The sequence below is a fragment of the Ursus arctos genome, unplaced genomic scaffold (assembly GCF_023065955.2).
Source record: "Ursus arctos isolate Adak ecotype North America unplaced genomic scaffold, UrsArc2.0 scaffold_7, whole genome shotgun sequence".
NCBI classification, from domain to species: Eukaryota; Metazoa; Chordata; class Mammalia; order Carnivora; family Ursidae; genus Ursus; species Ursus arctos.
In genome coordinates, this window is record NW_026623089.1 from 60,863,066 (window position 1) to 60,876,792 (window position 13,727).

The 13,727-nt window shown below is 39.5% G+C and overlaps 1 protein-coding gene across 1 annotated transcript in view; it reads left to right on the plus strand.

The window, feature by feature from the left end:
• RTKN2 (rhotekin 2) overlaps nucleotides 1-6,356 on the plus strand; it is a 74,975-nt gene extending 68,619 nt beyond the window's left edge. Inside the window, exon 12 of the mRNA XM_026504654.4 lies at nucleotides 635-6,356. Within this exon, the coding sequence (XP_026360439.3) occupies nucleotides 635-1,167 (533 nt within the window). The 3' untranslated portion in view covers nucleotides 1,168-6,356. The remainder of the gene's footprint in view (nucleotides 1-634) is intronic.
• Nucleotides 6,357-13,727: the final 7,371 nt, after the last annotated feature.

The following is a 13,727-nucleotide window of genomic DNA, read 5'->3' on the forward strand; positions in this document are numbered from 1 at the left end:
TGATACAACCAGTGATTCATTTAATACCAGTGATTCATTTAATAGACATTTGTTTCTGTTCTCTTATTTTTTCCCAAGGAAAAATTCATCCAGTATCCTTATCACCAAACTGGTATCAGGGCTTCACTCTGTTTCCTTGGGTTTCTGGTTTTGGAATTTTTCCCTATTAACAGAGACTTTGCTAGTCTACAGGAAAGGATGCTAATCCAGTTACACTTGTCCAAGTTTACATATCAGGCTTTTATGAAAAGGGAATCCACTCTTACCTAGAAGTCAGAATAGATTTTAAATCCAAGAAAAGTTATTTAATAAATATTTAATCTATAGAATTGAAAAAAAAATCCTGATGTAACGCCACTCCTTTGAAAACTGGCTTTTACTCATTTATTTAGGAATATATATATTTGTGTGCGTGCATGCGTGTGTGTGTGTGTGTGTGTGTGTGTGTGGTGCACAGTGAATGATCTCATTTTTTGGTTCTGTCCGTAGGGTTATATTTAAACCAAAACCACTTGCTTATCCAATGTGTTTTTGATTAACATTATAGATACTGGTTTAGAAAACAGTAACTCACTCAAAGTGTACACAGCTTTTGAATTTTTCCCCCGTGTATTTTTCCTCAAAATTATTACAGGCATTGATTCTCCTGTAAAACTTGAAAGTTTAACTGATACAATACAAAAAAAACTTGAAGAGACAAATGGACAGTTTCTTATTAGTCAGCATGAAGAATCCTCACAACATCTTTGGGCCAGCCTCTTTGATGGTAATCATCAAGTGGTTATCCAGAAAAAGGTATTGTCTCCTGCAAGCAAGCAGTTACATGATGGGAAAGGGAAAAAAAGACGTGCTCCCCTTCCTCCTCCTGATAAAGCTCCATTCAGCTTAAAAACACAGAGCAGCACTGATCAATTGGTGAAGGACAACTGGGAAAAAACAAGTGTATCTTGGACCTTGCCTTTGGATACCAAATTATCAACCCTAATGCATCACTTACAGAAACCAATGGCTGCTCCTCGAAAACTTCCTGCCAGGAAAAATAATTTAAGTGATGGTGAACACATAGACACTAAAACCAATTCTGAAGCCAAGCCAGTGCCAGCTCCAAGGCAGAAATCTATCAAAGACATTTTGGACCCTAGATCATGGTTGCAGGCACAAGTATAGAAAATCCTTAATGTATAAAACATTTAACAAAATCTGTAACTGTTAGGCTTAATTCAGAAGCACTAGAGATATAGTAATATGTAATTATGTTGGTAAATATGATAGTGATTCACATCAATAATTAATAAGTTATTAGTTATAAAAAATGCTTTATAATGAAGAAATGGATTTCTCTTTTACTTCTGATCTTCTGACTATGAGTGATTTCCCCCGTAGAGTGCAAGAAGCAGTTTCTAGACAATATCCTAATTGTTGGCAGGGTTAATTTATTCCTAAATTAGAGCCAGCAGTGAGCAAGCACTAGGCAGAAGAAGGCATTAAAATTTCTTTGGGGAGAGACTGTCTAGTAATTTAAAATGTGTTAAATATGAGCCATATTCTCATTGTGAGAATTTTAATACTAATGGAATGTTTCAAAAGTTTTATTCAAACCACAAATTATAGAATCCACCCAAGAAAATTTCTTCTTAACATTCTGGAATTCTCATCTAATGGTTCACTGGCTCTCATCTATTGTTTAACTCACTAGTTAACTCACTGACCTTTCAAATTCCTGGGATAAATTTTGGAATATTAAATTCTTCATCTTTAAAGGGAATTTATAATGTGCTATTCAAAGTTGTTTCCTTGATGAGCCCTGAAATCCTGTTGACATTAACTCTCATAAGTGAAGCATAACATTTATTAGTTTAGAGAAAAGGTAAATGAAATGTTCTTTATTTCCACTTTTCTATGCATAGGGCTAATTTCCATTGTGACATTGGAATTTGGGGAAGTGAGTAGCTGATTAACACCTTAAAATTCATTTAATACTTATTTAAAAAGCAGATGGCCGATTCAAAAATATCAGAAAAGTTGGCCATGATAATAATTTTCAGAATTAATCCTTTTAAAACATTTTAATTAAATTTCCTTTTTCTAGTAAGGGTTGATGTCTGCTATTGATATTATTCATTAAAAGTCATATTCTTACAACAATGACTTCGGAATCATTTCCATAGGAGGTAATTTCCATAGCAACTAATCATAGTGACCCAAACAGGATTATGAAATCAAGTGAGGGATAAATAGCAAGAGATGAATACCTTAAAGGAACAAAAAATCCATTTTTAAAATAATAATGCTTCTTGTAAATAAGAGCTGAACAGTTTTAAAAATCAAATCAGAATTTCCAAATAAACCAGTTTCCATAAGGTGTCAGCAACAGCACAAAAAAATCTGAAATCACACTGAACCCTAAATGTCATTGCAAGAAATAAAAATATAAGAATTAAATTACTCCTCTCTGTATAATCTCTAGAGATCTTTCTAAAGCTCATGAGAACTCTATTTGGATCAGAACTACATTATTACAAAGTAAAATGAACACTTGACAAAAAAGTAACATTAATTTAAATGGAGCTTTTCATTATTTTTAGATAGCAGTCTTTCTTCATCTATATAGAATGATGTAACTGCCAGGTTACTTTTGTGTTTGCTGGGGACTCCTAGTAAGAATTGAGACTCGGGGGAGTAATGATACAAAAGGTCTCTTGTGACCCATGACACCAGGATAGACATAGTATTTGATGAGAAGGAAGCCTCATGTGCCTGCCTTAGAGGATTGTAGAGACAATCACATGCATGAAAACCTGCAAAGGTAGGATTAATTTGTTTTTTCTAACGAGAAGGCTCTCATAAATTCTGTTGTGATTGCCAATTCAGTAAATGACATATTAAAAATCTACAGGATATTATTGTTTGAATTTTTGTTTATTTTTTAAACCTTGCTTCTGTTTTTGACAGCATTTGTGACTGTCATTGCCACTAAATTATTGAGCTAGAAGATGCTGCAGGCAAAATTGTTTCTGAAACTGGCATCTAAGCATCTTTTTTTTTTTTTTAGCCAAAGCCTTCCTTATAACAACCAGTGTTAAAACTTCCAAATTATATTCTTGTCATTTCCTCATGCATATTATATCAAGAAGGATTTAAGGTGTACTGGAAAGAGAATTTATTCATAGAGAAACTACCTAGCAGTTGTGCCCTCAGTGGGACACTTTGAAACCAGGCTGAGGCCCTTCCTCCTAGAAATATTTATGTGAAGCCTGACCAAGGACCACAGTTATTGAGGCTGTTTCTGGGGACGTATCTCACTGTATGCTACAGAGCCTTTGGGATCGGGCTGAAGGCTTCAGCTTCACTTCCTTTAGCGTGGTGATCATTAAATGTTAGTTCACTTCCCCCAAAAGGTGTAATACACAGTGGGGGCTCCCTCCCTTCCCCCTTCCTTCCTTCCTTCCTTCCTTCCTTCCTTCCTTCCACAGTTAAAAAAATCTAAAAATACTTAGTTAAACACTTTGTCAAGGAGTTCGTCAAAAGAAGTATTTGTTTTCTCATTTCCTAAACCGGAAGTTTATGACAGATAAAAATATGTCATGTAATAAAAGACGTTTCAGCTTTTTATGAGCTGCCTTTTCACATTCCTTGTTTCTCCTTTTAATTTGTTTCTTGATATATGAAGACTATAAACTTGAAAACAAAGAGTTAGCTGTCAGATCTTGATAATAATATTATAATTAGAGAAACAAAGAATAGATATTTTATGATATTATGATAATTCTGATGATCTGAAGATAATGTCTTAGAAAATTACATTTACATTTCAAGCTCTGGGACATAAATTACTCACCACAGCATTAAGATAGGATTATTTTTACTTGCTACAAAGTGGTGAGCTTTTTATTTAAACATCTTGCCAAGGACAAAGAAGGCATTTTACTATTATAAACACACACGTCTTAAGGTAAACAGCCTTTCAGAATATCAGGCGTGCCCATTCTTGGTGAGTTTGGCTAAATCCTCCTTAATGTCTGCGGTGCCCCCTGACTTCTTTTAAATAGATGTGCATGTATATGGAAAACTAATTTCATTTATTATAAATGCCTTATCTTTACCCTTTAAGATCCTACTAAGTAAATTTTTCTGGTCCTGTTTATTAAAAATGGAAGCTGCCTTGCATTAGAGACGATTCATATAAGGTAGGTTAAGCAGTCAAGTATTTCCTTAGGCTTGTGTTCAGCACCTCGGTCACCTACTGAGGAGTTAATTAATTCAGTCCAAAATGAAATTATAGGGCAGTTTGGCACAATTTATGTTAAATGCCATTTGAATGTAATCACCTGTGTTACCATGAATGAGGAACAACTGTACTAGATACAGACAGAACGCTGTACCAGGAACAAGAAGAGCAGTGCTTTGGCAGGGAAAATATCTGTCCTATGGTCAGAGTCTATCAAAAACCTTGTCTTTTTAAAGAGTGAATTATTGAACAGTAATTAAATTTTAACTGATGACTATACAGTGCTCTGTTAGTCTTAACTACTGTGAAGTAGACAGTTGACTTTGTGCCCTTACATTTCAAAGACATCACTATTTTTTAATGTTTACATGTTTAATGTAACTGCTTCACTGCTAATAATAGTTCTATGAAAAAACGGTTTATTTTGGATCATGCATATTTTTAGTTAACACTAGAAATGTGGTTACCTTTGAATTTTTAAAAGACAAAATTTCATTTGAAAATACTCTAGGCGGTATTATTTTTTATAACATGCTTGTATAAGTGGCATTGTTTATAATTTTTATTTTTTAATTAAATGTAGGTTAAGCATCTGGATTAAAACATATTCAGGGGCCGCCTGGATAGCTCAGATGGTTAAGCATCCAACTCCTGATTTCGGCTCAGGTCATGATTGCAAAGGACCTGAGATAGAGCCCCCTGTTGGCCTCCGAGCTGGGCATGGCACCTGCTTGGGATTCTCCCTCTCCCTCTGCCCCATCCCCCAACACCACTGGTGCTCTCTCTAAAAAAAAAAAGAAAAGAAAAAAAGATTCTATTATGGGTATGTATTTTTTAAAGTGCCAAAGATTGGTAAGGAAGCCAATATCATGTGAGTAAAATTTCTATACGTTAAAGGAACTGATTCATGAAGACATTTGCTAGCTTTTTCTTTAGGTACCCTCTTCTGTGCTAGACTGATAGACGTAAACTGTAGTGAAATCAGCTTAATCAGAGAAAGACATACCCAAAGCTGGTGCTAATTATTGTAAGACTAATATTTGATAACCTTGCTTTAACTAATAATCATTAAGATGTTTACATATAATCCTTCTTACCGTATATTCTTTTAAAAATTCACTGATATAACCTTAGTTTGAGATTATTGATGCAGAATTTGCCCAGAGCTTAAGTCACTCTGATAATAAATTAGGGACCTAGGATACTCAGCTGCTGTTAGCCACAAGGAGACTTCTTATTCTAATGTACCTCCCTCGGTGCTTGATTTATTCCCATGGAGCTCCTCAGGGGAGGGGGAGAGGAATGAACAATCCCGGCTCAATTATATTGTTTCAACATTTTACTTCTGAATCTGAAACATGACCAGAAATATTTAACATTTCTTTTTCTAAAAAGCTTCCCTTTCTCTAAGGAGATTTATTACATAAGTATTTTTGTTTATCTGAATATAGGAAAAATACCGATCCTGGCATGTTTGATAATTGGAAAACTAGGCAAAATCATTCCAAATCTTACTGAAAATTGTGTTTTAAATGGCAGCAGTTTGCTTTCAGAGATATGGTAATCTCTTAATGTGCTACTGAAGGAGAGAGAGATTGAAAAGATCTTGTATATACATAATTATGCCACGTCATAAACAGGTTTCAAGATATTAAAATAGAATGTTTCAAACAGAAAGCAGAATCAGACCTATAAAGACAGAAGACAAACTGATGGTTGCCAGTGGGGAGAGAGGGCGGGGGTGAAGGACGAAATGGGTGAAGGGGGGAGTGGGAGGTACCGACTTGCAGTTGTGGAATGAGTAAGGCATGGGAATGAAGGGCACAGCACAGGGAATCTAGTAATGGTACTGTCACAGGAGTATATGGGGACAGATGGTGGCTACACTTGCAGTGAGCACAGCACAACCTATAGACTTGTCAAATCACTATGTCGTACACCCGAAACTAATTAACATTGTGTGTCAACTGTACTCCAAAAAAATGTTTTTAGATGGTTTTGTTGAAAATGGGTACTTTTCTGAGTGTTGTATTTTTATGTTTGTTCACTCAAAAAGCATTTTCTTTCTGTTTTTGTGAGTAGATACGTTTTTGTTGAATTTAGCCATCTTAATAAACATATCTTAATTTACTTAGTTGTGGCAATTTTCGTTTTATATTAAAGAGGAGAGAAAGTGTTAAGAAGAGCTATCTATCCACTTACCTCAAGTACTAAAACATGTGTTTATGTATATAAAATATAAATTATAGATACATATACTCCGTCAAGTCTTCGATCCAGATATTTTCAATTAGTTTTAAAAGATTCTTTTGTAAGTGCTGCCAGTGCTGGCAGAATAAAAGCGCAAACCTCCACAGCTGACAGAAAGCCTCACAGCCCCCTTCCAACCTGCCACACCCTGCTGGGCGCGTTCCTCTTGCTGCTCTCAGCATTTGGACATTGCCTCAGCAGGTTTCTGCTTGCTCATCATTTTCCTATGCTGCCCTCCCTGCCTAGAATCTCTCTCCTCCCTCTCTTCTTCATGCACTCTTCCCTCAGCCCGCAGCCAGCAAATTTTATTCATTCTTCAAAATGGTAGCACCTCTAACTTCCTCAAGACTCCATGCCCTCTTCAACCTCTCCACCAGGGTACTCACACTCCTTTCTTTGTGCTTTATTTATACCTCTACAGCCCAAGCCCTTGTTCAGTTTTGTGTTCCCTTACATATTAGTTTTGTGAATTTGTCCCCTGCATAACAAATTACCGTAAACTTATCAACTTAAAACAACATACATTCATTATCTCACATTTCTTTAGATCAGAATTCTGGGTGGGCTCCAGTGGGTTCTCTGCTTGGGATCCCACAAGACCGACATGAAGGTGTCTGCCAGCCTGGGCTCTCTAATCCGGAGACTCTGGAGGAAAATCCAATTCTAGGCTTATCTGTTATTCGGGTGTTGGCAGAATTCAGTTCCTAGTGCTTGTGGATTGACCAGGGGTCACTCTGCAGTTTTTGCACATGGCCCCCTTTTCAAAGATAGCAACAACTCATTAGGTCTGGTGAATTAAATCCTCCTCATGGAGGAGTTGAATCTCTCTGATTCAAATCTGTCTGACTTTTCCATCCACATCCAAGGAGTTATGTGAGTAGATGAAGCCCACCAGGATAATTTCCCTTTTCATTAATTCAAGATCCACTGATTAGTAACCTTAATTACATCTGAAAAAAATCTCTTTTGCATATAATATAATCATGGACATGATATATTCATAGGGCAGGACATCTTGGGGTGCCATTTTAGGATTCTCCCTATCACAAATTAGGTTTTTCAGGGACAGGGAGCATGTCTTATTTGACCTTTTAATCCTGTCACAGTGAAATGCTGATGGAGGAATAGCATTGGGTAAATATGTGTAGGGCATTGTGCTAAGCACACGATTTAACTCAGTGGCCCACTAAACAAATGTGGAAGACTTGCCCGGGGTCACATTGCATGTTAGTTAGGAGTGGGGATTCTACAATTAGACCTGGATTAACTTCTAGCTCTGCATGACCTCGATGTATGATTTAGGATTTTCTTTTTAACATAAAAAAATGTTTTTTTTGGGGGGGGTTTGGGTTTTTCTAATCTTTAAGGTAAAAATAGTATTTACCCCATAGGATACCCATGATTATTAAATAAGATAACACAGGTAACAAACATAAAGCTCAGGGCCTGGCATATAAATTCTTACCTGGTTTCTATAGTGTGACATACAACATTGTAGCAAATGTATATAAAGAAAGGAATGAGAAGATCCAGCTAATATATACACACGCATACATATACTCTTAAAAGAGTTTTAACCCAGCCCTGTTTTTCTTTTTAACTTGTGAAAATATTGGATTTTAAGAGATATCTAAAAATGTGTCCTATGTTAGGCACTATTGGGGTTTGCAAAATCAAAAAGAATACTTATTCTTCAAAAGATCCCGTAAGAGTTTGTAGAATCAACCATATTAGAGAATATGGTTGAATTTGCATTCTGCATATCTAACAGTAATGTATCTGTACACAGACATTTAAAACAATCCCTATCTACCTGAGAAATTAGTTGAAAAGATAATACATAAAACAACAATATGCGATATAGACTAGTATTCAGTATAACACAAATATCTAATTTTAAGTGTTATGAGAGATCAGAGAAGGGTATGAGAACTTTTACAAAACAATTTTTCAACAAGTGCAAAATGCCTTGTATCTTTTTACTACTAAAATGAGTTAAGCAATGCAAAATTATATGACTATCTTGGGACAATGTGATAGCAAGTTGTAACAGAAGATTTTTCAAATCTAGGAGAAATAAGTAAAGTAGAAGTCAGTTTATCCAGTAGGTTCCCGGAGGAGTTTAATTTTACAGCATTCAAATTTAAAGGGGAATGTAGTCATGAATGTTGTGGAAAAGAATGGATTAGATGAGACAGTGAGCCTATTTTTAGGGTAAGATTCCATGGAACATGGTAAAGATTGGCATGGCTAAAGTAAAATTGGCAATAGGGGAAAGGTAAGATATGTTGGACCACGTGTAGGACCTTGAACCAGTTCAAGAAAATAAGACAAACTGAAGTAGGAAATGACATCAGCAGTAGAGCTGGCAGAGTTAGTGGAAAGAGTGTTCAGTTTATGAGTTGGTTGAAGGAGTTGGATTCTAGTCCTTGGTTTACCATTAACTAGCCATGTTGCCTGGGCAAGCAGTTTACTCCTCTGTCCAACTTTCCTATCAGTAAAACCGCTGAAATGGCTGTTGGTATTTGTCTCAAACTAATCTAGAGAGCCCGAGGCTCCTGAGTTGATACCCTTTGAGGTAGCAACCGGAGAGAGGGATGCCAAGAGAGTGAGCCTCTGATTCTCCCTCTCCCAGTTCAGCTGGAGCAGCTCCAAGTTGATCCGCCTTGTTTTATGCCCTCAGGGTAGTATCATAACAATCACCATTTTACAAATGAGTGATTTAAGGCACAGAACAATTAAGTAACTTGTCTAAGGTCTCACAGTGAGTGAGACAGGATTTAAATGTCATCATTCATGATCCAACGTGAGTGCTCAACTTCCTCATTGTACTCCCAGCCTCTAATAAATGTGAAATAGCAAAAAAGCATTAAGGACAATTTTTGCCAGACTAGCTTTCAAACTTTTCCCCTAGTGATGTGGTCCCTTGGTATATCCCTTTGTATTAGAGCCCCGCATGAAAACCCATTTCATTCTCAATAAGATCCAACGTATACTATTCTGGGCATGATGCTTGGCCCTAGGGAGGCATTCAGGAGGGATCTGCTTTGGGTATATGTAAACTTGAATCTACCACTAAGCTGTGGAAAACATTATAATAGACATATGATGGGGAAGAAAAGATAAATTCCATCTAAGGAAATCAGAGAGAACTGGAAGAAGTGGTATTTGAGCCAAACCTTGGAAAAAAAAAAAAGGGTGGGTGCATGGGGGAATTTATTGAAAGGCTACTGAGTCAGGAGTGAAGGAAGCCTGGGAAAGTTCGGACAGGACAAGTCAAGGTCCTCAGCAGCATAAAGTTGAAGGAATAAAGTCACTTTCTAGATCGTTAGAATAGTCTTTTAGAGGAGTGACTACATCGGCGTATTAAAACTGTTTAGTATTGGGGTTACAAAAATAAATCACAGAACTTTTGACATCTAGGCTGTGGTTCTAAGCCAAGGGTGATTCGTGTTCACCATGGAACATTTGACAATATCTGGAGACCATTCTGATCGCCATGCCTGGGCGTTTGGGGTGCCGCTCAGATCTGTTGGGTCAGAGACCAGGGAGGCAGCTAACTATGAAGTCCTGTAGTTTGGGGCCATGCCTGGAGAGGAAAGGGCATTCTGAGCAGAGGGAACAGAACAAACAGTAGGGCAGAAGCATTATGGTGGTTTACCGTGCGTCTACAAATTCTTTGACACTTCTCTCCAAGGTGGAGCCTGGCTGCCCTCCCCTTGCGTTTAGACTGAGTGATTCGCTCCCAGCGAACGGACCACGGCCGAGCTGACGCTGGGCAGCAGCTTGTGACGCCAGGTCGTTATAAGGACAACTTGCCCCTAAGCGCTCTCTCTTGGATCGCTCACTTTGACGGAAGCCCGCAGCTACCCTCAGACGGTCCTGGAAGAGACCCAGCTGAAGGGCAACTGAGCCCTCCTCCCGGCGACGAGCACCACCTTGTGAATGAGCCACCTCGGGAGCAGAGCCCAGGCGTGACCAGCCTCTGGAGAAATTCCAAGCCAGAGCTCTCCAGCTAAGTGCTTGCTGAATTCTCGACCCACAAAAACTTACAGTAAGATAATCAATGCTGATGGTTTAACCAGTAGCTTTTGGGGGGTCATTTGTTTCCGCAGCAATAGGTGGCCTCAAAAAGCATGAAAACAGGGTATGCCGAGGGCCTGAAATGGTTTCGTTGCATGTGGCTGGGGATTAGTGAGAAATATGGTGGAGGAGGCAGTGGCGTCAGATGAACTGCCTTGAATGTCGGGTGGCAGTGTTTGCCTTTTGTTGAGGTTCTCCTGAAATGGGCCCTTGAGCTTAGCGCACCCAGATCACCTGTGACCCACTCCGTTAGAGCAGGGAGGGCCAGAGTGGTGACCGTCCGCACTGGGGGAGCACGCTCGCCGTGTCTCTCCAAGAAGTAAACCAGTGGCCTGTACTTGCCAGCGCTCCCTGTGAAGTCCCCACCGATGGCAGGGGCTGGTTCTGAGTCAGGCTTTGTCACTACAAGGGTGCTGAGAGGACCAAGCCTCCCCTGGCTTGATTTAAAAAAAAAAAAAATTAAGAGAAATAACTTCTCCTATGTATCCAGGTCACTAACATGACACCATTGACTTGATTCTTCTTACCTCCCAGCCTCTTTGCAAGGAGAAGGTAACTCATTAAATTGCTTCCACCTGCGACATCTGAGCATGACTGAGTTTATCAAATTCTCTTTCCAGTAGGCAAGAGGGAAGGAGAGGCCTGAAGGGTTGTGAAGAGTGACCCAGAGCCGCGAACAGATTGAAGGGAGGAAACATGCACAGGCCCAGGGCAAACCTCATGCGTCCACACCAAGCCCTTTGAACGGAGTTCATGATTCCTGCTCCCCTCTGTGGGGAAATTCAACTGTAGGGGTTTTTTTTTGTTTTTTGTTTTTTGGGTTTTTTTTGGTGACTTGTGATTCTTGTGCTTTTTAAATAGTCAATTATGAGAGCAATGCTGACATCATCCCCAAATGAGTCATTCAAAGTTTCTTCAGGAAATTAGAATAGTGTGCCCAGGATACTTCCACACCTTTGCTATTTCGTGCAGCAAAGCATCCCAAGAAATGAAACTCAATAAAAATGCAGAGATAGGATTCCACTTTAGATTGATTTCAACCCAAATCAATTACTAAAATAAAATGCTTAGAATGGAGAGCCCGGAATATGTTGGACTAAATGTACCACAAGCCTGATCAACACCAGTGAAAATACTCTGTTGTTTAACTTTCTGCCGTGAACTTCCTGGGACGTAGTGGACGACTTGTATTATTGATGTAATTGGGAAAACACGACAGGCATGCAGCCAATACTTTACTAGTCCCCATCATACATGGGGCTCTGCTGGCTGCCCGGGCAGGGGAAGATGAGGATGAAGGCTAGTCTCTGTCTTCATGGAGACTAGAGATTAGTTGGATTGATTCATGGGATTTAGTTCCAGTGCCAGAAAAAAAACCACAAGTACTCTTCTGATCAGTAACCAGCATTAAAATGACAAGCGTACAATACCATGCTTTTGTTTCAGCCGCAGGACCCCATTTCCAAGCAAAATCTTAGGTAGGCCTTTTAATAATAAAACAGATCACCGTGCAATTACTCTGGAGTGGGAAGGGAGTAAGGAGCGCATGGCCTCCGCATCCTGCTCCCTACCTATCCCACTCGCACAGCCCCAGAAGCTGCTCTGTAGGACCTTGGGGTTTCCCACAGCAATTTGAAAACTGTTAGTCTAATGCATTCCTTGAGTCTTAGTGATGTGCTGCTAGACATTCAATTTAGAAGCTGATGAGCTTTAGACTAACTCCTCTTTTTCCTTTTTGCAATTAGTTGGGACCTTCTAGAAACTTACATTTGGACTGCTCAGCGCTGGGTTGCTCAGTTTACAAAACTAAGCAAATCTGAATCCAACAACACACACACACACGAGGGGGGGCAGATTTTTCAATAAGAAAGAAAGAAGCTATACTAATTCCAGCACATATAAGATTTAAATTTGATGGGTTGTGTTGTACTCCTGTTTTTGAATTCTGTGGTGGAGGGAAGAGGGCACCCAAATCTCTCTGTCTCCCAAGGGCTTAAATGAGCCCTCAACGGATTCCTGGGACTATGAATTAAGGAGAGAAACTGTCTCATTAAACGACACGTCCTTTCCTCACAGGCTGATAGCCACATTCCCTGTTGTGTCAATTCGCATTCCAGTGAAGAGACCGAAGGATGCCAACAGGTTTACTCCATGACCACAAAGTCTCCGTATTTGTCCCCTTCAAATCAAGAGAATGTTCCTTCGTCAATCCTGTTTCTAAAAATCGCTCACTTAACTTGTCCTTCTTTAGCAAAACTTTATTGAGATACGAAGAGGGGAACTCTTTTTGGAACTTCACAATATCTAAATACATTAAGTAGAAGCTTCAGCTGAATTATAGACGGTTTACCAAGTGAAACAAAACAAGGACAAGATACACACGTACATGTCAAGAAGAGGCAAGCATGGGCTCCCCTAGAAGGGGAGGCAGGCACAGAGAAGAGAAAGCGAAGACGTGATGGCCCAGCTCCCTCCCACAGGGGGTCCCACGTCACAGTCTCTGGCCAGCGCAGTGCTGAAGGCATCCAGTAAAGGGCTGAGTCCTGGGGGTGGGGGTGCTGCCTTCACCCACTGACCTTAGGCCGGTCGGCGTAAGTCCGCTAAGCCCCAGACCCTGTAAAAGGGTAATGATAGGACCTTCTTCAGAGGGTCATTGCAAGGATTCAATGAGAAACTACATATAAAGCTATCTGCAAAGTTCCAAGGAAATAGTGTGGGTCCAATCAATGTTAGCTGCTAAGGCTATTCTCACCGTCCCAACGCCTGAAGTTGTTCAAAGCACAGAAAACGTCTGATACAGCACTTAGGAGACAACCCAACTCGGGGTGGCTGCAAGGTGAGGAGCCAGGGGTCACGTGTAACGGTATTAACATGGATTGTGAGGTTCTGTTAACCCTGGCTCTTCCTAAAGGAACTCCTGCTTGGATGTCCCAACACCATTTGAAAGCGAGACAATGGTTTTGCCAGAAGCCTTTTTTAAATCAGAGCCAGAGGAACTGTTGCAATCAACTGCTCATCAGCTCCGGATGTGCGCCTCAGTGCCAGTCAACTTGGAGAAGCTGCCAATCAAAAACGTGAGTTTTTATTTTTACTATGGAGGTCTTTTTTTTAAGAATAATTATAGAAGCGAGGAATGGCAAGGTAAATTATAAGATGAAGCAAGAGT